The sequence below is a fragment of the Falco punctatus genome, assembly GCF_963210335.1.
Source record: "Falco punctatus genome assembly, chromosome: 5".
Lineage (NCBI taxonomy): Eukaryota > Metazoa > Chordata > Aves > Falconiformes > Falconidae > Falco > Falco punctatus.
The window spans coordinates 66,799,319-66,823,823 of record NC_137584.1 but is presented as its reverse complement, the minus strand read 5'-3'; the positions used below and the strand labels follow the sequence as shown (position 1 = coordinate 66,823,823).

Here is a 24,505-nt window from a genome sequence, read left to right as displayed (position 1 = left end):
GACTAGACCAAGACGTACAGTTTAAACAGGTTTCTCTCACCTGACTTTGTCGGAGATCCTGGAGGGAGAGGCTGCAAAGCTGAGTAAAAGAAGCTTACAGTTTGTAAGAATCAATACATGGCCCAGAAGCTTCACTTTTTAGGTCAACAGGTCACCTAAGCAGAGACTGAAGTTCCAAAAGCTCCAGTCACAAAGGGAATTTAGCATATCAACAGCCAGGCTACACTGACCTTCAACCAGTCTTTCCCTACACTTAAAAAAAGATCTTCTAACAAGAAGTTTGTTGTAAGTACATCCTGGTATAACACCAGATCAAGAAGAGCAAAATTTTGGCAAGAAAACTTTATAAAAATTATCAATTCTTGGTTTATGATAAAACAGTGAAATAAAAATGGGGACAATGATCATGGCCCCAAAAGCAGGATACACTAACAAAGTATCAATACAGAAGGATGTTGCTAATAAAGAGACCTGTACTGCCATATACTCAGAAAAAAGAACACAGCAGATAACTGATTACTGGACTTTTAGAAATGGAACAAAATCCAAAAGCATAAAATGCAAGATCATGCACCTGCATGCTAACAAAAGTGCAGCTTGAATATGAGAGCTTGTTAGCTAGAAATCAGAGGTATATAAGACAAGAGAAATCCAGAAAACTGCAATCCCACACTACTTGTATTAAATCACCGTATGAAACAGCTGTGGAAAACCATATGCTGAAAGTTATTCCCTGCAGAAATTCAGGAATAGTTGTGCCACCGACTAAGGCACTGCTAAGACTTAATATGGAATACCGTAGAGAATTCCGAGCACAAAAATAAAAAAAAACAATGTAAAATTTAGAAATATATCAACTGGGAACAGTACCCCAATCCAGCACATAGCAGGATGAGGAAAGAGCCTTTTGGGAAAGAGGGGATTAAAAGACAGCAGCTTTTCTAGTTTAGCAAAATAAAGACAAAAATAGAACAAATAGGCTGTTGCTTCTGTCTATAAATGCATTAAGGATAAACACACCAAGAATCATTTAGACTCAAGAATAATGATGACAAAAAACATGGCTATAAACCGGTCACAAACAAGACTCCTTATTGTTAGAACAGCAAGTCCTAGAACAGCTTCTCAGTACAATATGGTTACAGAAGGCTTGAGTGCCTTTTAAATAAAGAACGATTAAATGTAAAGGGCTTACACAACGCCACTGCTTGCAACAGCACAGGAGAAGAACTGATGATCAAGGTGATCTTTTCCAATCATGTGCTCCTACTGCCAAATCTCACCTAACCACAGTTCCAGCTCCTTCTCTTAAAAGTCCACAAGATAAAGAATTTGTAAAAGAGACGATTCAGTATTCTCAGTGTATTTTCTTTATGTTTAGGACAAAGTACATTTATGACTTGAAAATTGTGTACATGCAAAGGTTAAATCTGTGAGACTACCACCCCCTCATTTCGTAAAATCTGAACATTTTCACTGGAGCATTTTGTATACTGCGCTTTAAACTTTTGAAAACCAAAGCATTAGTTTCTGATAAATAAGACGTCCTAAAGCTCTGCTGGCAGTAATTATTTGCCACAGTATGCATTATGGCATCTCTGTTGGGGACACTGAGTGGAAATGAAAATAAAAGGCAACCTGGGGGGGAACAGACATTCATGAAGGATTCTTTGTAATATTTAAAGACACTATTAATTCAGACATCAGATAATTTATTTCATTATGAACATAATTAACCTGATCTGTGTTAATGATTTAAAAGAACTTTATCAAATGGCAATCACTTCTTTATATCAGTACTCAAAATGTGTAAGGACTGACACTCTAATTCCCTATTTAGTTTATCTCTCCACAAAAACCCAACCCAGCAGTCTATATACTAAACTGAATCCATTTAAGCTAAGCATTATCACCAAAAAATGTCATCTTTTAAAAAAATTAAATCAATCTAGCTTCTAATTCCTACTTCTGAAGGGATACAGTGGCATCTCAACAAAATCAATGCCTTTAGAACTTGAATTCTGTCTGCTAGTCACCTAGAAGTGCCATCTCTTTCTTCCCTTGATGGGGTCAATTATTTATATTCTTGATATAACAAACCTGTGGTATCTGAATGTTGTCTGCTGGTCTACTCGTAGCATCTTTGTTGTACTGAGGATCAAATTCAGATGCCCCTGCTAAAACCATGATAAGCCCTGCAAAGATAATCAGAGGCAGACAGAAAATGTCAGCAACATGCTAAGCCATGAGTGATTTCTTCAGAACCCTCAGCCATAAAACTTATTCCCACTCTTCCCCCAACCCCCATGAATATTCACGTTCTCCATTTAGTGTGTCAGCTACTACTGCCACAGGAGGCAAGAACCAATGCCTGGTACAAGACAAAAAATGATCACTCAAAGCTCCATTTTGCATGGCATCAAGTCCACCATTTGACTCAATGTCTTCACAAAAGCATCATTAGGCTTCTTTAGGACTGGTAGATGTCACTGCACAGCAGCTTGGCAACTACTGCATGCTCACAGAACCATTCCTCTCAGCAAATCATGTGCCTGCACCACCACCACAGCATGTGTACTGGAGGGGAAGGCAGGAAGGATAAAATTTCAAGTCAATTATCTGTTCAGTCAGCACTGAAAATTCACCAAAAAAAATTTCTTTTAATTATTAAAAAAGTAAATACCCCTGCAAACAAATCCCATGAAGATGGACTGCTCTCTTCCTAACATGATTAGGAAAATCCATGCTACCTCAAAACATTCTGTTGTGTAATTAAGATTAAAGACCTACACAATATGGTATTTTAGCCCATTATGAGCTTTCTGCTGATGAACACAGACCCCTCAGCCACAGACAGTAAGAGAATGCTCACTCCATCATTTGCTCCAGTTAAAATAATTTTCAGCAATACTCAAGCTTCTTTCTTAAATTTCGAGTGAGTCCTCTTCTGAGCAAGTCAAAGTTATTTTGGCCTCCTCGCAGGGGTGAATTCCAACTACTAACAACTAGTCAAGTTCCCTGAGCATCAATTTTCATTTCTATTCCCATTCTCGATTATCTATTTACTTCCTGAGCAGAGCATATTGAAGAGTTCCAGACAACTACAACTTCTTTCCTATTATTTAAGATCAACAACTGTGGATCTTCAGGAAAGGGAAGTTTAAAAAAATCCGTTCATCCAGAACCCTAAATAAAACACCTAAAATAAGGCAAGTCATGCAGATTTTTCTCACGATTTCCCTAGCCTGGTTTGATTACATTTGCCCAGGCATAAACTTTGAGTTTTGGCACTGGTACCTCACCACTGTGGGATTCACAACCAAGCAAAAACCTTACTTGACCACTGTACAGTTTGTCTAAACCACCTCAGCTACACAACAGACTTCAGTGGAAAAAAAAACGACTTGCCTCTGACCCCAGGACTCCCTGAAAGTGTTAAGACCTTAAATAAGGCCACTTAAACTTCAGGTTAACTTTTTAATCAGTCTGTAGGAGAGAAAAGGCAAGCCTCAAAGCTATGTTTCTCAGCAAGGTTCAACATGAAATAAACTACCGATGACAACAAGTTTGGAGAAAGAGACCAGAGTTTGCAGAGATCTCCCTCAACTTCTAAAGTAGTCTCACCTACTCTCCCATCCCTCCTTTCTCACCTACCTGTTTGGAGACAGGGAAAAGCATAACAGTACAAGGTGGAGAGCATAAACTGGTCTGAATTAATTCCACACACAAACCCACGTGTGCTGTGACTAGAAAGCTAACATATCTCCATATTCTTATCTCCTAGACCTCCTGGATTCCTTCTATGAAGCATTTCTGTTCAGTAGGAAATAATGTGTCAAGAGTGGGCTCCAGCAATGTTCCAGCAAATCTAAAGCAGAACAGTGCAATTCAAGGGAGTAAGAGAACACATTTATGAATCCTTTTCAGGGGTTTGGGAGGCTTTTTTATTCTGGTTTTCAATTGCTCACATTCAAGAGCACACATTCTAGTAAAATCTGATCTAGAACTAACTAGTACCATGCAAATTCTTCAGGCCCATGCTAGGCTCCAAACTGAAAGATCCAGTTCTGCACCAATACAATGCATTTACAGATTTCCGCAGAAAAAGTTTTTTTTAAATCCCTTAGAAGTGAGCAGACAAGAAAAATAAGTATATCAAAAACTATAAACGAGTAACAAAGTAACAGGAAATTGATAGGGAGCAAAATTTTTCAACAGAAATTTAACTATGACATAACAAGTAAGCATTTCTAGTTCTCTATTTCGTTCTTTGGTGATACAAAAAAATTTGTGACAGCCCCTAAGAAAATTCCCAAAGCCTATTTTGTTATGGTAACTGAAGAAAACACAGAGATAGAGGCTTCGCTCCTACTGGCCACACAGTGACTCAAAACTACGGGCTGATCAGCAAGTTTTTCCCAACTTACAAGATCTCTTAAAAAAAAAAAATAATGCACAGACAGACAGACATAAACATACATCTATGTTACTCCCTCTCCCAAATACTTAAGTCTTCACCTGCAACAAAATGAAGTTTTTAAAAACACTCTAAAAGAATCAGAAACATTTTAACCTAACAAAGGCTTATAAAGCAGAAGCATTTTAACATCAGATCAACATTTCCAGATGAACAAATCAACATTTCAAGATGCCTTTTACTTACGTTTCATGTCCATGTTCCGTGTTTTATAGACAAAATATGTATATATTTGAGTTGTCCGAATGAGAATCTGATCTCCACTATATCGTATTGATCGGTACCACCAGGAACCCTGAAACATTTAACAAAAAACAAAATGATGTCAGCTACGATAAAGCATTGAAACATCTGGAAAACATCTGAAACACTGAAAAAGCTGGATCATCCCATATGTCTGTTCACAACCAGGTAACTCAGCCCAGCCATTTTACCTACGTTACAGTTAAATGAATTTCAGAAAGGTGGGATACAAAAAATATTTTTTTACACGAATTTTAAAAGCATACCAATATATTTATCTGAGAGCATTTGATGCTAAAAATTTTTAGATGATCTCTAGCTAGAGAACTCCCTGACATGCATGCACATACATATACACTGCTTAGTTCATTTTTGGTGGGGTTTTTAGTGAATCACTAAGCAGTAAATCCACCGAATTTACCACTTTCTACATACATAGTAACTCCTTACTGTGCAACTCAGCATTCAAATGAAATTCAGTTTAGAAAGAACAAGGCCAAACCAAGAACAAAGTGAGAGATTTCTTCCACTGTAAGAAAATTTGCAAAAAATAATTTAAGTTACCTAATCAGAAAATGCTTTTCAGAAAGGGAACCTGGCAGTGGCCCAGTACCCTTGCTGCAAATTTTCAAACCCATATGCCTTCAGGTTGACAGAAAAAGTTTTCCAAACCTGGAGAAACACTCCAGTAATTCCCTCATTAACATTATACTAGTGACTTCAAATTATGAAACTCACTTTACTGTGATTGTACTCTATAACATATTTTTAGAAAAATGGCGTGCTGAGTTAGGAATTGCAGTCTCTTCATTAAACTCCTCCTTATAAGCAAAGCTCATTGACATGTGAAAAAACATCCAAGATACATCTCAATCTATTGTAAAGTTTATCACAAGTGAAAAGTAACAAGCAGTAGTAAGTGATGTTTATCACTATTTAATTTAATAGCTAATAGTGGAAATTCCCCTACTACAGCAAGAACTTCAATTTACTTATTTGGGAAATACTCTAGGATTGGCTCCTCAATCTTATTTATTTATTTTTTTTTAATAAATCAGGTTTGATTCTTCTATGAATAGATGAACCCTGACAACATAGTACAAAACTTTTTTTTTACAGTTTTTCTGCAGAAAAATTTCACTATAATCCCATAGCTATCAAATTTTTGTCCAGTATATGTAATGGAAGAAAAATGTAACTATAGCCAGTCTACATGAAAGACGCTGCTTAACCACTTTTGTAGCTACAGATAGTCTCTCTTGCCTCATGTACAGAACATTATTTAGGTCAGTAGAGGTCTAGGAAGAACTACGTATCAGTATTTTCCTTTTCTGTTGATCTGGATTCGAAGGGTAGAACTAGCCTTACTTTATTTTAGATGCCTGTCTGGGAGATACAATGACTACACTGTAGTTAAATTCAGCTTCTTTATTGATTCATAAAAGAGAAACAGGCCCATTAAAGCCATGAATCATCTTGTATGTCTACTTTAGAATGAAATGATAAAATAACTTGCTCCATAAAAATGACTATTCCTCTTCACTGACTACAAAAGAGATTTACAGTGACAAGTCTGAATGTACTGAATGCAGAAGTCTACATCTGGTATAGGGGCAAGAAGAGGCAGATTATTCTCTCCTGTGCTCAGGACATCTCTTCGTAGCAACAGAAAGGATGTTTACTTTCACTCGAGCTATGATAAACCTGACATAAATCACTAAAAGTACATGTATACAAAAAAGCCTCAACAAACACCAACTGAAACCAAAAAGGAAAGATGGGAAAACTGTCGACACTGTACCCTGGATTTTAGACTTCTTATTCAAGAACTTGTTGAAATCACCACAACTAATCTTCTACACTAGATCTACAATTATGCAAAAAGGCTCTCAAAGAGAAGGGATACTGCCTGGCTGAGCCTCTGCACAGAGAGATGCAAGCGAGTTGCCAAGATCCCAGGGCACTTTTTCAAATGAGAATCTTCTTCCTTTCCAAGAGCATGAAGGTTTCTGGGTGTCAATTTTCTGAGTCTTTCTTCATGCCATACCCCAAATGCACAATTGCTGGAAAAGTGACATTGTTCAGAAACAATACTACAAGGCAAACCCAAGCCCTGAAATATCACTCAACTAGCAACTGATTTCTCACACAAAGGAATCTCACACAAAGGGCAGACACCTCGTGGTGTACAGAAGATCAGTAAAAACTGAAGTTATGAAAACAAAGCCAGGAAAAACAACAACCTGTTCCACATGCAGTAATCATTCTAGTACCACCAGCTAGAGACATCTCAGTCTTGGCTCTACATGAACACCACTGAATATACTCAAGTTCATCACATCATACTCATTTTCACGTGATGACTGACAGAAGGTACAAGACATGTTATATAACCCAGCTACATTTATATATACATATTTATATATACAGCAGCTACGTTTTTTTGCCATAACAAAATAATAAAACACCCACACTAAAAAAAAAAAAAAAAAAAACCACACACCACAAAACAAAAAAGCTCAGTTACTCACTCTCTCCCTGAAAGGCAAGAATGAGCAACTCTATGTCTAAGAGAGCTTTGCTTACAGCTTGGTTACAGAGGGTAGAATATGAATTAGATAATACTTACCACAACAACTGGAAGAATAACCATAAATGCTAATCCATATACAAGCAAAACCTAGAGAAAAATTACAAAACATACTGCATTAGACACTTCCGTTAATGTCATTCTTGTTTAATCTTTATTCTAAAATACAGTCAAGCAGCATTACCACAAGCCTACTATAATGTAAGCTTATTGCATAATATCTGTCATTATTTCTGAGGAACAACTTACAAGTAATATAAACAGTTGGGCAGGTTTAAATAAGGAGTATCAGTTTAGTGCAAGTAATCTTTTAAATCATCCATGCATTGGCGTACGTGGGTTGGCAGGTAACTGATGTAGTGGACAGAGATGACTACTGCATTAAAAGAAATCAAGCAGGTAATCCAAATACCTTGCAGAAATAAATGCTACAGAAAAAACATTACAGCATTTCTAGCTAATCAAATGGAACTACAGAAATGCAGCAAAAACAGTTCTATATGTATTTCCCTGCAACAGCAAACACACACTTTGTAGCAGGGATGACCACAGTACAACTTCGTTATCCTGAAATATGCTTCAAAGATGTGCATTTGGACCCAAGTATTATTACCTATGTGCTTTGACTAAAATGCACAGTATTAACCAGAAACATTTCAAGGTGAATACTTGGAACTCCACCTTAAAATCTTGAGCTAATTAAGTTGACTCACCAAAATTGAATTTTTCTGATCCACAATCCAAGCTGGCAAAGCTATACCGAAGCTTGTAGCTGTAGAATGAAATTAGAGGAAATTCACTATAAGATATTAAGGAATTGTTCTGAAGTCACATTAAGTCTAAAAACCAAAAAAAACCAATCCTCATGTGTATCACTTCAACAAGCAAAATTCAAACAGATTTAGCAAAATCAAAAGACAAATTAGAAAGACACTCAAGTGTGCAATAAAATAACAAGACTTAAATGCAACATCTGAAATACGAAAGATTTTAGCTTAACATATTGCAGTAAAATAGATATGCAAGATTTATTAATATGTAAGAAAAGAGAAAGGTTTCACAGATGGAATGATTTATGAGTTTTGCTTTGCAGAGTTTTCAGCAGTTTAAATACATAGAGCTCAGTTAATACATGAGCCACAAGAAAACCGTGCAAATGAATTCTATGGGAAAAGTTTTATTAGTTTGTAACTTCAGAAAAGTGTTCTAAGCTGTGTATTGTAAAAACAAAACTCTGCCAATTCAAATTCTTGTGTGATTGGCAAGAAAGAGAAAGGAACACTTTTCAATTCAAAAGGAGACAGGCTGCAGAAAATAGAAGACATGATTCCCTAACTATAACATTTACAGTACACAGACCCAAATACAGAATAGCATCAAACAGCTTGTCTGCAGACACTTTAGCAGTAATAAATCGAACTCCACAATTGCTACCTATTCCCACACTAAAAGTTCTAGGAAAATAAAAAAGAAAAACAAACAAACCACTTTACAAATTTCTAGGGCCTGTTTAAAAAAAAAAAAAAACCACCAAAAAACATGCTTTCCTCAGTACTAGCACGTATCAGCGAGGAGTACTCCCTTAAATAAGGACAGGCTAGGATCTTCTATGTAGTTAGATACTACTGTCTATTAACAGATTGCGACAGACATCAATTCAGACAACCCACTGGTTATGCACAAGTCTAACATGACTTCTATGTAGTTAAGTTGGAAATTACTATTTGTGGAGACTCAAATTAAACATCTGACCAACTTAACCACACCTCAAGCTGAGGAGTTCAACAGAATAACACTCAGTAAATTTACCACAAGTCATAGGAAATACCCTGCTCTGGAGAAGAGTCTGGAGACACTTCTGTCTGTGAATGGTTACAGATTTTTAGAAGATTCTACTAAAAATGTGTGTCTTTTACTGGTGGTATCAATTCCAGTTTCCCACAGTATTTTTGACCTTTAGGATTTTAGCTTCAAACTGTTCCAGGAACAGAAGTAGTTCAGTACAAAGCTCCTCTTCTTGTGTTCTGAGAGTCTCCTTGCCCCTATCCACGCTCACTGAGCTGAAGCATTAGCAAATACAAAGGAAAATAGTCTACTAAAACTGCCTTACATTAATAAAAGTATATTCTTCTGCTCTCCAGGTCCCCTCACCTACTTTTTACTCTTCAAAAGATTTTGCACATTCAGTATTTTACTTCTAGTAAACAAACGAGTCATGCCAAAGACAAGAATATCTTGCTTGCATGCCTCTAACTTCCATGCTGCTTCAGTTGGGTGGACACAAATACTGCTTGCTGTTCCTTTGTGCTGGGCACAGAGGGTGGGATGGACCTCATCTAACTTGGTTAAGACATGTCTAACGCCAGATGTGCTTCACCTTATCCCAGAATATACCTCTACAAGGGACTGTCTCCAGTCCTTAACTACACAGAACTGGAAAACTTAGAGTGCATAGCTTGGATACAAATTTTACACTACTGGTATATAAATGAAGAGAAGATGAATTTCACTAAATTAGAAAGCTTCTCACACTTCAATGTGGAACAAGGTTACAGAAAAGAGGATGGGAGAGAGAAAATTCCAGGCTTCTGCCCACCATTCAGATGAACAATAAGAGACCTAGAAGCAAAGCAGGTAACTCCAGTTCCACTGTAGCCTGAGTTCAAGTTTCAGAAGCGCAGGAGGCATCACACTTATAGTACAAAGTGCTACCCTACCAAAGGGTTCATTCATTTCACCCTCTGGGAAACCACAGTCCCTCAAGTTTGTGAAAGCAATCTGAGCCAACTACACAAGGACGTTCATGCCTTTAAAGTCTCAGCTTTTAGCTTTTCAAGTCACAGCTTCAGGTCTGTTCAAGGACACAGACACACCGCCTAACTTGAAATCCTATGCCTTGGCAACACTAAGTTATTAGTTCACGGATGCAAAAAACAGTTTAGCATCAGGAAACATCCTAAGCAAGCTATTTCTGCATATATACCAGCCTAAAATTTACAGTACCATTTTGCTGATATTGTGATAGCATTTCTGAAGCAAGATGTTATTTTCATTTTGAAGCAAGAGGGAAAGATTCTCCTACTTGAGTGGCTAGGAAACCAAGAGAAGCTAGGAACTGAAAGAAATTTCCTATGCTATAAAACACTGTGGTTAAGGAAAGCGAACCACCACTTTAGTGCATCAGAAATGCCTTTGTCAGGCTATGATTTAGTTGGCATTGTTGGGTTTTTTTTGAAGGGAGAGGGAAGATTGTTTCTTTGAAACACTAGTTCAGGGGCTGGGAGGGGGTCCCTTTTAAAATTTCCCATGTTGGATGGATCCAAGTCAGAAGAAGAATTTCTAGCACAGATTTCCCTCACATCATCCTGTAATTTCACAATTGGGTCACAAATCCCATTTATTACTCCCCCAAGCTGTCCTTAACTCATTCCACACAGATATGTAGTATAACTCAGTCCCACAAACTGCAGGGCATCAGCAAGCAGAGATCTATGGAAGCCTGTCCTAACAGATGGCAGGTTTCCTTTTTGCTTGTAATGAGTATTAGAAGCAGCTAGAAACACACAATATTCTTCCTCACAATTAGTCCACTTAAACAGTCACAAAGATATTTTACAAGCAACTCACCAACTGCAAACAGGAAGGAAAAATATCTATTGACTTTCAGTCTTAAAATTATTTCAGTTTGGATCATCTACTGTAAAACTTAAATACACCATCATCAGGATTATTTTCAGGTAGCTACCTGCCCAGGAACAATCTAGCAGCACAGGGATAACCACCAGGACTTCTCAAGATGAAGGTGGCATAGAGCTATGCTTAAATAGCACTGCTTCCAGCAAATGGAAGGCAGATGTGTATGTAGTATTTACGTAAACAGATACATATCCTCACATACATCCCTTTGAAGTGTGTTTATTGCATTATGGCTAGTTGTTAATTTTTCAATATACATCTATATTATCTGATCATAAATATTAAGAAATGCTTAACATTGACCAGTTTCTGATGTGTATTATTCTATTTTTCACTTATACCTCCTTTTAACATTGGCAAGACTCTCTACTTACTGAAGCTGACTAATTAAAAAAAAAATACCCTTCCCTCTTTTCCCCCTGCCAATGAGAAGTTTGAGAAAAGTGAAAGCAAACTCTTTCCTGCCTTTCCCTCCCACCACCACCCCAGAATCAGTTTCACAAGCAAAGAATGTATTGGATGCATGGCTTCAAATCACAGGAAAAAGTTATTCTATATATATGAAGATCTCAGTGTTTCTCGAAAGATCAGATATTATATGGCTCAATGTACAGAAATTATAGGACTTCCATCATTCATAACTGTTACCTTGTGGTCCATCTGGATTACCAAATTCTTCCCAATTTTTTCGTGATTCTTCATCAGTTAAGCTAATTTCAAGAAGAGATATTAAGTTAATACAGAAGTAAAGACATTCCTCTAAAAATCATTAACATACAGAAACTTTAAAATGTGCCATTTGTACTATCCTTCAGAGACAGTTGGCAAGCTAAACCGCTTCTGCTATTGTTTGTATGAAATCTGATATGAAACAATACTGCTATGTTCCTTCATGATACACAGGTGAATTCTTTTTGCACTCCGACAGCAAAAAAAGAAAAAAAAAAAAAAAAAAATCAAGACACAGAGAGTGTGCCCTTGTACAGGAGGTGGAACAATCACATCTCCTTTTCATGAGAGTGACCGCGTACCCATCCAGCAAAGAGTACTTTCAAAATCTGTTGTACCGTAACCTGACATTGAAAGACAACAAAGGTTGAAAATATCTTTTTTTTAGAAGGAAGGAGAATATGCAAGATGAGCTGATACAGCAGAAATTGTCCATATGGACTTTTAATTCTCTTATCCTAGACTTTTAGCCTTTGATGGCATGGCGTTTTGTTGGTTGGTTGTTTTTCCTGGAACTCCCTAGTTTCATATTTAAGAATAGAGAAAAAAATAAAGCCACCACCTCCTAAATCTTACAGTTGCTATGCCTGTTCTGTAATGACAGTTTCTTGGCAATAATATACCACCTCAAACAGACTCCCTATTACTAGAAGGCAGAATACTGCTTTAGGAAACAGAACAAGGCATTTACTATACAGATTTTGTCTCACACAAGAAACCCAGTGAATAAGACATCTCCCGATCGTTTCCAAGTCTCACATTTGTTAACAAGCAGACTCATTGAATGGGTAGCTTTTACATTCTTTCAAGACAGCATGGCCAAGAAATTTCACCACTGTTTACTTCAAGATATGCTTCTGTCACAGCCCTTGTACTAGCATATGAAGTATCAAATTGTATCACCAAGCATTTGAGCACCAGCTTGCAAAGCAAAGTAGTGAGCTGTTTCAGGAGTTCAGAAAGCAATACCAGAATATCCTATGGAAAAGACTCATAGTAATGCAGATTGTGTTTAAGCAGAAAGTATGATTTCAAAACCATTCAAGTGATCACGGCGTTGGTTCTCCTCACCTCAGCCCAAAAAGGACTCTCAAGCAGTCAGCAAGGTCAATCACATAGACAATTGATTTAAAAGCAGAAATCACCAACTTGCTAGGTTCCTTGATGATGTGACTGACCCAATAAATTCCTACAATGGAAGAAAGCTCAGAGGGGACGGGCAAGGGCGATGCACCGGGAAGCTCAGACTGACCACAGTAACTCACCACAGCTGCTGCAAAGAAGCTGACACTGTCTCACCACAAAAGCGGACCAGAGGGTGATCTTTGTTTTAGATACACATCAACATGTGATTAGATCAACTAACTGATGGTCTAAATGTTTCTCGAGTGCACTTGGAAACTATGAATGTCTCCTCAAGCTTGCAAGACCAACATGGGGCAAGTGCATACCTGGCTCAGCCCAACACAGTATAAAAACTAGACAACTAGCGAAAGAATTTTGAAAGGAGCAGTGGGCTTGAGCTGGCTTCAGCCCAAATGTCTTCCCAGCACCTGGGGACACCCAGCATTGTGTCACTGAGTGTATCAGAGAGACCAGCAACAGGAATTACATTGGTATTGTGACTGAACTGTGTATTGAAATTCCTGTATTTTGCAAAGCCTAACTTTGTTTGTGGTAAACATTTGTTAAATGTTTGTGGGTTTAGTATACTTAGTAGCACCCTGCTAAATCAGAAATTGAATGTAACATCAACTGTCTTCAGATAAACAAATTTGGTATTAAACATTACAAGCTCCACATGTGGAATATCTAATAGAACCAGGTCAGAGACTATTGGACTCTGACAAATTATCATCTAGAGTAGAAAAGAATATAAAGCTGTATTAACATTCTGTGTATGAACAGAATTAGAAAACCTAAACCCTCATCTTTACTATGGAAAAACTCAATAAAAAGGGACATCCTTTACACCAAATTCTAGTATTAAGACATCATCTCAAAAAAAAAAAAAAAAAAAAATCACACACACAAAACCAAAAAACACTATAAGCAGAGATAAGGCCAAAAAATACTCTGGAGGAAAAGAGGATTTGAGGATTCAGCTTTCAAAAACTACATAGGTAACATGACACAACCACCCAGTGAAAAATCAGGACTGCAAGGCAAGGCGAGTGCAAATGAAAGGCATGCGGGGGAGCTAAGAGAAAACTGAGTCAGAACCAAACTGAAATATCTTTATCGCTATATGGGAACAGAGTTAAAATAGCATCTCTTACTCTTTGGTTTTATCACCAGGCAAAATGAACAGTGTATTTATTTTCTAAACCATGCTTCACAATTGCTGCGACAGGGCTGACTGGTTAAAAACTGCAACACCCGGTTTGTTCTCTACCATCTTAGAAGATTTAATACTGGAAACACTTTTCCTAGCTGACATAGAAGTTTAATACAAAAATCTAACAGTATTCTCACAGTTACTAAACAATTAAATTATCCTTCCTAACTTGTACAGAGCAAATATGCACTGAACTGAGACATGTTTTGACTTTTGTTAATATCTAAACACATTTTTCCTGGCTGCTTAAGTCATCCCTGCTATTACCTTAAAGGTTTCCTTCCCCATATCAAGTTCCCATTTTTTTATAGACAAAAAAAGAAACTTACGCTGCATAGGCCTTAGCAATCCTCATGAACATAACTTCATCTCCTCCTTTATCTGGATGGTATTTGAGCGATAGTGCACGGTACTGCTTCCTAATTTCCGATATACTTGCTCCCTTAAAAAGAAAATTTCTGAGTTTATTAATAAATTCTTAAATCAAATCCGTTATTCTATATCTATATTCTAAACACATTGCGAGATATTTCTCCGAATCATTCACTGAAGTAAAGAATTATACTCTAATATATGATCATGAAACTACATATGTATTTCATGGAAACATCATTTTATTATTTTTCTAATAACATTTTTATAAACATTATATTTTTAAATCAAGTCAGAAGTCACAGTCTAACCAAAAGATATGAAGGTGACTGGGTTGGGGTTTTTTCCTGAATTACTTTGTTCATCCATCTATAGGAAAAAAAAAAATAAGGTGGTCTTATCTGTTTCACAAATCTTATCTTTTCCTAAACATATTCATGAATACAAGGAATTCTCACTTGCAATATTCTTCTATTTAAGTAAGAGTTCATAGATCAGGTATGATGGTTCGCTTGTAGGCAGAAATAAATCTGTCAGTCACCAGGAACAGTGGATTACCCTGCCACTTAAGAATACCTTTGACTAGAATTATCGTACCCATGAATTATTTCAAACTTCTTGAACAAAGGGAATACATTACCTCTACCTGAGAAAGAGACTGATTTTTATTCCACTGTCTGCATTTACTATGAAGTGCTGTAAAGTTTTTCTAGTACACTGTTAAGTTTCACAGAACCATTACCACTGGACTTTCCAACATTTTGTGACAGAGGCCTGGCATGCTGACCTTAACTGTGTAACAAACACAAAGAAGTTATTTAAAGATGATGGTACTGTTTCAATAAATTTAAACCAGAAATTCAACTAACCTGAGGCTTCATTTGCTGTTACTTTATCTGTCTTTATACAATGTGTCTATCATTTTCCAACACTATTTTTCAACAGCATGCCTGCCTCATTTAATGCATAGGATGAATTTACTCCATAATAAATTAGACTTCAAGCAAAAACAGCCATTTCAGATGAAGATCAATCTTCAAGTGATCTATCTTCACACCCATCCCTTCATCCCCCTTGTAACATCTCTGACTAATACAGCTTGTCCTTAGGACAACATACTCCATTCCTTTATCAACAGATGAAGAATGTCGGATGAGTAGCAGAAGCTAGAAAGTATGTGTGGAGGGGGGTGAGAGGGAAATTAGGTTGCTGGAGAGGAGATGGGTCTTCACGGCTCACATGAGTGCTGCCCATAAAAAGAAAAGATCCCCATTTTTTCCTCTCTCTGCCACAGAGGGTGCATTGATCCCCAATAAGTTGATGACAAACTTTCTATTTATCAATAATTGCTTAGTCCTCATTTTCAAAAGCAAGGCTACAGAGATTAGGCCTGACTTACACAAACACTTAGTACCCTAGGATAGTTGGTATCAGTCAGCGCTCTGCGTGAAACACAAAGCTCCCCTGTATTAACTACTTGCACAAAAAGAATTAAGGCCCCAGTTGTCTGTCTTTATTATTTTCAAATTATTTTTTAATTAATTATTTTTTAAAAATAAATATTATCTGTACTTTGTTTTGAACTTCATCTTTATGCCTTGGATCATACCTCTAAAATGGCAGTAAGGATACTTACTCAATAAATCAGTAGTAACATCAAAGTGCCTTATGTATTAGTGAATTTAAGTGATGTGCTCCAAAAAAAACCTATTCTGTTGACGCAGAAGGCTTGGACACAACTTATACAACCAATGTGATCAAGTTAGTGCCGCTTTATTAAGGGATACACAGTACTTTATACTCTACAGGTGCTATTAATAGACCCACACCAATTTATACCCCCAGCTAAAAATACAGACGCTACGCAGGCTTTGTTATGTAAAAGGTGAGAGGTTAAAACTACTCATTCACACGCTTCCACCTCCCTTACGACTGGCCCTGGTCGCTGCTCCCCCCTTGTGCAGGCATCCTGGTTTTTCTCATCTTTCTGTCCAACTCTCTTATCTCTCTGTGAATACACAGTTTCTTTGTCTCCCTTGGCCTTGCATATGTCCTTCACAACACCTGCAGCTTCTTAGAGCTGCAGCCTGTTATTACAACCAAGTTATTTGGTCTGGATTGCTCATAATATGCCCGTTTTCTTCCAGCCACTCCACACTATTCTATGTTCAAAATAAAGTGCTGATACTATATATAAAATAAAGGTGCATGTACATTATCTGGACTTTGTGTTGTGATTCTCCTCTGCAGAAAAAAGCCTCTTGTTGTAAGTTGACATGCTAACATAAGATAAAAAAATTATCTTGGCCACAGTCTGAATGCAAGGAAGCAAATGAATTATTGTGTACCAAGTCTTTCAAGTGTTTGCACCTGCGACTTCTTTTCTTTTAGTTTGGATTTTTGTTTTTTGAACAGCAACAATTCCATTATCTTGCAACACTTCAACATCTGTATCACTTCAACATCAGCAGGGCTGGAAACAATGCTAAAGGTTCCACTTTGATGGTAACAGAAGAAAGCTGTTAACTTTCATGTAGTCTGAACTACAAGTTTTCCAAGGGGATTTAGCAGACATCATCTGATAGCACAGAAATACGTAAAACACACACAATCTGAAACGTTGGACTATTTCAAGCCCTACTTCAACTTATCTATCTTCACACCCACCTCTTCTTCCTCCTTGTAACATCTCTGGCTTTAATTCAGCTTATCTTTGTGACATATATGCTCCATCCCTCTATCAGTTCTTGAAGCATTTCAGTATTGGTTTCTTTGAGTGCTTATACAAGTTTTCATTAATAAACATTAAGTTACAATTCACTACATACATACTTTTTTCCTCTCAGAGTTGTTACTCATAGAAATTTGCCAAAGATGACAAAAGACAATCCTCTGATGACCTAATCCCTAGCCTGATTTGTTTAAACAAAGTTAACCCAGATATATGAACATTTAAACTGCACGGTTCCAACAGATACCATTCAGTATAAAAACTTAGCCTGCTCCTGTGCATCAGTGAGAGAACACAAGTCAGCAATTAAGCATTCACAGAGGAACTGAGCAGAGGTTGAATTTAAACAACTTTCCTCCGCACATGACAGGCAGATCTCGTTCTACCTGTCTGGCTAGAAATAGGCTAGACTCATCTGCTACAATGGCTTTCCTAGGGTAGTAAAGCAGTACTAGTGATGCCTATTTTTATGCTGACAAGCCCCATCACTAATGGCAGCAGATATGTTTGTTAATGTTCATATACATATTAAGCTCTCCCACACTATCAAAATATGTCAGGTTTAATCAAAACAAGTACATTCAAAGTTCCTCCATATTCTTGTGCTGAGAAGTTTCCACAGTGTACTACTTCAGACTGGAGAGTAAAACATACCTCAGACTTCAGAACTGAAAAGATGACTCTACTGTTATTCAGAAGAGGAGCTTTGTAACAGGAAATAATTAACATAAGCAGGATTTGCTCAAGGTATTGTGATTAAGAGACGAGTTTGATGAGGCTAAGTAAGAGTTTAGGGGATGTCCGAAGGTCTATGTGTCACCTTGGAATATATAACTTATGTTTATTTATATTGAAAGTCTGATTCAAAATGAAGTACTGCATCTGTTTTCTAGATAAACACTACATTGGGTTTCTTCCAATTTAATAAACCAATTGGCTGGTATCACTATTTAGAATTTGTTGTTTGCATTCACAGATACAACAGATTCAAGGTAACCTTTATTACATCAAAACGTGCATCACCAACACCCTTTAGTGAAATCTTTCATTTTAGAAGAGAAATACTCCTGTACAACTGTAAATCAAATTAATCTACACTCTTGTTTATACAGTTCATTCAGCAGCATCCCTAAAAATCACTATGGAGAAAGTTTTCACAGGGCAAAGCAGAATGACTTTTTTGTTTTCCTGTACCAAGCAAGGAAAACAACAGAACAAGATTCAAAACAGGGAAAAAAAAAAAAAAACACCTCACTATATTAAGAAAGTCATTAGAATTTTGAAGGAGTTAGATATGAAAGTTACAAATTAGTACAGATATAGGCAAAGAATATCTAACAACTGACTTTGCAATATGCAGCAGCAACTTTTCAGGTGCCAAAAAAAGAACAAAAACACATTCACTAAAGTTAAGTGATTTTGTTTAAAAAAAAAAAAACCAAGTCTTAAATTTGACCTCTAGGCACAGAATATAGTTATACTAGTACAGACTCATGAAAGATGCTATTACTTACAGGATCCAAATGTAAAACCTCATAAGGGTTGTATTCTTGATACTCTCGGTCTGTTTTGGAAACTTTGTATGCAAGAAACAAAAATAATGCCCAGCCAGCAAGGAGGACTATTTTCCTGTTTGGAAGAAAGAATTTTTTTAATGGATAAATCCACTAGCTCTAGTATAATTCTACAAGTAACATAAGAAGCCATTTGATATCAGTCTTCAAGCAATAATATTAAAATAACGAGAAATATTAAAGAGATTCTGAAGCAGGTATTCCAGTTATAATACCACTTTTGACACAGATGAGACAGCTGCTCTGACTTCTATTTATCTTCTCGCCTTTTTTTATTATAATAACGGCAAGCTACTATCAACAAAGACTTTTTCCATTCTTTAACTGTCTGTCTGCAGCAGGTATACAATAGCATTTCCTATTTTTAAAGGATGACTTTAACCTGATCCTAGACCAAGTAATGTTAAAAAACCAACAAGCTGGAACAGATGCTAACAGACAGCAAAACATTTTGAGGGTGGGAGTAATAAATAAAGAACTAAAGGATATAAACCATCACTTTGAACATACAAATTATTACTCATATCTGAATGTATGTTTACATATTAAATATTTAAAATCAAAAGACATCACTAGCATCACTAATTTCAATGAGGGAAGATTGGTTTTTTGAACATATAAATGCATTGTTTTCTTATTTATTAGTGCTCAGGTTCACTGGTTTTATTTAACAGATATTTTCTAAAGGAAAAACAGCATCCATCTTGATTTCAATCCCTACTAGATAATAATGATTAAATGTTAATTATTCAAATACAGCAGATCGCAAATGTCTCTTCTGTGACACAAAAGCCATTATCATATAACTAATTCCAGCTGCTTTGTTTACAAAAAAAATAATGTATTTTTATAAAAATAAAAATGTAGGAATTGCTTTAATGGAAAGTCACGCATGTGAAACATACTTACTTTACCGTAGGAATTATGTTTTGTTGTGGCTTTAACAGTCGCAAACGATACCACAAGCATCTTCCATACACGTTTCTTATATTCTTTAATCGAATTTGCTCTATGAAAGAGAAAGATTGTGATTAACAATTTGACAAAAAGCAGAACGACAAACATGCTCACTTCATCCCAGAATGGATGCAAGGTCAGTTGGAGGACTAACAAAAGGTCCAGCAATACTGGAGGGAACAATAGGGTTTACCCATTTAAGCGACACTGTACATCCATAAACACAAGAAGTTGGTCAGATTATTCTCCACTACCTAAAAGGAATCCATTCTATTTTCCACATGTCACATAGCAATCATCACCTGAACACAGCCTTTGCCTGGCTAATGTGAACCTGTAAATTTTACTTCTGCCATTTTATATACAACTTCAACAAGTCTCCCGTTTCAGTATGTCAGCTACGGTGTGCAGGAAAAACAACCAAAAACCACCTAACCCACAGGCAAAGCAGTGTCTGTATACAACTAAAGAATACAGCCAGAGCAACAGCTGCTCCCTCAACTGAAAACACGATGCGTTTTTCTCCCCTTTACAACAACTGTTTTGTTAGTGCCTTCATTTAGTTTTTTTCCCATTGAAGGGGGAAAGGAAGGAAGAATAAGATAATAGCTATTTGAAAGTCATGTAGCTCAGTAATATGGGCTGATGGCAAGAAAGCACAAACATTAGTGACAAACTGGCCAACAAGTTTTCCGCCCACACCCTTTCAGGACAGGACAGGACTGCAAGGAAATTGTATTTATACTGTCAACATCAGTATGACAAGGCATAGAAGCTCGCTCTGTTAAGACAGTTTGAATTGTATTTCAGAGTTAATCAAGACCAACTTAGTCTTGGTCAAAGAAGCCTTTTATTCTGAGAAAAGTATGGTGGAAAGCAAATAGATCGTACAGAATCTCTGTAAGCACCAGAACGGTATGTTATAAAGTGACTTCAGTCCTGTTTATCTTTTAAGTAACTTGTCTATGCATAGACTACACACTCTGACCTGTAGCGCTTCTGTATTGGTTTTCCATGGCAAGGTTTTGGTAGCAGGGAGCTGCAGGGGTGGCTCCTGTGAGAAGCTGCTAGAAGCTTCCCCCATGTATGACAGGACCAATGACAGCTGGCTCTGAGATGGACCTGCCGCTGGCCGAGGCCGAGCCCATCAGCAGCAGTGACAGCACCTCTGGGAGGGTGTATTTAAGAAGGGGAGGGGGAAAACCTGTGCAACAGCAACTGCAGCCAGAGCGAGGGGTGAGAATGCATGAGAGAAACAACCCAGCAGACACTGAGGTCAGTGAAGGAGGAGGCACCAGAGCAGAGATGCCCCTGCAGCCTGTGGTGAAGCCCACGGCGAGGCAGGCTGGGCCCCTGCAGCCCCTGGAGGGTAACGCTGGAGCAGATCTGCACCTGCAGCCTGTGGAGGACCCCAGAGCAGGTGGATGCCCCAAGGAGGCTGTGACCCTGCAGGAAGCCTGTGCTGGAGCAGGCCCCTGGCAGGAGCTGTGGGGAGAGAGGAGCCCAGGCTGGAGCAGGTTTGCTGGCAGGAGCTGTGACTCCGCAAGGGACCCACGCTGGAGCAGTGTGTGCCTGAAGGACTGTGCCCTGTGGAAGGGACCCACGCTGGAGCAGTGTGTGCCTGAAGGACTGTGCCCTGTGGAAGGAGTGTGTGTGGAAGGAGTGTGTGAAGAACTGCAGCCAATGGGAAGGATTCACATTGGAGCAGCTCATGGAGAACTGTCTCCTGTGGGACGGACCCCACACTGAGTAGGGGCAGAGTGTGAGGAGCCTCCCCCTGAGGGGGAAGTAGCAGCAAAGACAAGGTATGAGGGACTAACTGCAACCCCCGTTCCCCATCCCCCTGTGCCACTTGGGGGGAGGAGGCAGAGAATCCAGGAGTGAAGCTGAGCCTGGGAAGAGGGCGTGGCGTGTTAAGATTTGGGTTTATTTCTCATTATCCTACTCTTATTTGAATGATAATAAACTAATTTCCCCAAGTCAAGTCTGTTTTGCCCATGCCGGTAACTAGCAAGTGACCTATCCCCCTGTCCTTGCCTCACCGCAGGAGCCTTTCGCTGTGTTTTCTCTCCTCTGTCCAGTTTGAGGAGGGGAGTAATAGAATGGCTCTGGTGGGCACCTGGCATCCAGCCAGGGTCAACCCACAACTTCTGAAGTCTGGAGGTCACTATACTTACCTTATCTGCAAAAGAATACCACTTGGCCCTTTTCAGACTAAAGCTGAAAGAATTAAGAGAAAAAACTTCATCCTGTCTCAATGCATTTAGATATTGCTGGTAAACAAAGTGACTAAATTTGCCAACTTAAAAGACAACTGTGAATTATCTAAATGGAGGAATATATTAACAACTTTGATCCCAAGCACGTCAGTCACATCCTAAAAAATCTTACATCTCAACTTTGTAGTTATAACAATCTGATGCCCTCATCTTAACTAAAACAGCAGTTATGATACACAGAAGTGTTTTTCTTTGGCAGTTTTCGAAAAGGTGGTTGTGGAAGACAGTGATGACCTCTGTTTAGTTATTCTGATAGGATATGGTGCTTGGTGATCTACTTGAATTTCTAAGCATGCATGCAGTTCAGGTGAAACATCCAGAACTTCAATTTGCAGTCACCAAACTATCTGAGGCTAGAGAAAACGTGACCATAAATGCCAATACTGCATACCAGATCAACCACAAGTTGAGATGTAACCACAGAACCGTATTTTAAACCCTGGCTGATTTGGCCAGAGTGGGAACAGAGATGACACCTGGCCACCCACAAACTAGTAAAGTAGACAAATATTAAAGCTTGCAGATACAAGGTACACTTTTTCCTGTTCTGGTATCAGCTTATTCTGAACTACCTAATTCTACAAAGTATATCCTCCCCAAAACTCAACATAATATTAAACAGCTTGATGGGATTCCTTGAGAAAATTACATTAGTAGTCCCACCATCCCCAAAGAAGGAGAGAGTGAGTATAAAGGATTGAATTATCCTCCCTTGCATCCTATCCAACTCTTGCAAGGCTTCAAAATAAGCTTCCAAATTTGTCTTGCAGTTCTGTGCAACAGATAAGCCACACACATACTTTGCAGTTCTCCTGATCTACAAAGATTGTTCACATACTTAAGAAAAGTACTAAACATGAAGCATTCTAAACAAAAAAGATGCGACTAATATTTGGTTAAGCAACTGCCCGCTTATTTTCACTTGTGTAAGGCTTTAAAAAGCACTATGAAGAAAACATTTAGTGACAATGAAAACAGGGCTAAAATGCAATGCTGACTCCCTACCAGCAGAATGCAAATTAATTTGGCATTTTCTCTTTGCAATTTTTTTTTTTCTTTCAAGACAAAAATTGTGGGAGATCTCTATTGGTTCAGAACTGGATCCACCACAACTAGAAGTGAGCTAACTGATACTTAAAATTAAACTACTATTTTTAATGCAGAACTAAGAGACATTACCAGCACATAAAATTGGCATTTCAAAAAAAGCTGATGGCATTAAAAACTAGACAGACAATTAAGTAATGAGGACTAAAAAGCTCTGCTACAGAAACAGAGAGGAAAACGTTCTGGGGGTTTTAGTTGCCTGCCTGTTGACCGTTTATAAGCCATAGCATGATGCCTGATATTTGAACAAACCGGGCATCACAAGCCTCATAGAAGACCCATGTGCTTATATTAAGCATCAATCACTCATTCCAAATATTGTTGATAAATTCAGTTATGCAGTACTGAAGCAAGATGAAGCAAGATGAACTGCTCAGTTCAACCACACTGATCCAGATCAGCTACCTGATCCAACTTGCATCACAGCCCCACAGACATTTCTGCAGCACAACCAAGGGGCAGTGCTATTTGGTAACTATCTTAACCGACTACGCTGCCTGCAGAAAGAAGTACCTAAAACCAACATGAAAACAGATTACCAGTGCTCTTTGGACAAACAGAAGATGACCAGGAGAACTTCGTTTACTTAATCCTGTAAAACTAAGCCTAACAGGATATGACTCCTTTTAGTGTTTTTGCTAGGAAGTTTTTATCAAGCTGCTGTGCCTCTATTTAAAAATCTGTGCCACTCTGTCTGAGACACAAAACCCCAGTTCTCAAACCTGCCTACTGTCCAGCCTGGCAAGTACCAGATGACTATCTCCTTTCCCCTCTCTGCATCCTCCCTGCAAGAATATGCTAACACCCTTCACCTTACCATGCCAAAAATCTTCCAGAAGGCCCTGAGGGGAAGGCACCCCTGGAGAAAAGAAACATAGTTGTGCAAGGTAAACTAAAAAGTTGGCATATGGTCAAAAAAAAACTGACCATGGGGAAAAACGAGGCTAGAAACTAAAAGTGGTTTCTAATAACCAGAGACCTGAGGTTTCGCAACAGACTTCCAGTAACAGCTGCAGGAGTCACATTTTGTGAACAGTGTGACAGCAGTACCAAGAAATAAAAAAGTAAACCTGGAGGCAAGTGGTGTGCGCAAAAATTACACCCTTTGGATAGGTAAACAGTACCACCTAAGTCAGTCAAAGAGTCCCTGGAAGAGCTATGCTGCACATGGGGACCTCTTCAGACAAATACCAAACTAAAACATGAAGCTAAGCAGCCATCATTTTTTTTTTTCCTCCACACTCATCGGAACAACTCTGGATCAAATCTAATTACAGTTGATTAAACCATATCAGAGCAAAAGCACCTCATTAATTTCTTTACTATCTTGGGATGGCAATAGTCTCATTTGATTAACAACCCCAAAAGGAAACAGGGCACTAAGATGAATGATTGTTTATAGTTATCTGTCT

General features: G+C 38.0%; 1 protein-coding gene across 1 annotated transcript in view; it reads right to left on the bottom strand.

Annotated features, from left to right (window-relative positions):
• SEC63 (SEC63 homolog, protein translocation regulator) overlaps positions 1-24,505 on the bottom strand; it is a 63,709-nt gene that overhangs the window by 24,448 nt on the left and 14,756 nt on the right. The window contains exons 2-9 of the mRNA XM_080390350.1: positions 19,660-19,759; positions 18,691-18,805; positions 14,403-14,515; positions 11,655-11,716; positions 8,024-8,082; positions 7,350-7,400; positions 4,664-4,772; positions 2,101-2,195 (exon numbers count right to left, since the gene is read on the bottom strand). Of these exons, the coding sequence (XP_080246476.1) occupies positions 2,101-2,195; positions 4,664-4,772; positions 7,350-7,400; positions 8,024-8,082; positions 11,655-11,716; positions 14,403-14,515; positions 18,691-18,805; positions 19,660-19,759 (704 nt within the window). The remainder of the gene's footprint in view (positions 1-2,100; positions 2,196-4,663; positions 4,773-7,349; positions 7,401-8,023; positions 8,083-11,654; positions 11,717-14,402; positions 14,516-18,690; positions 18,806-19,659; positions 19,760-24,505) is intronic.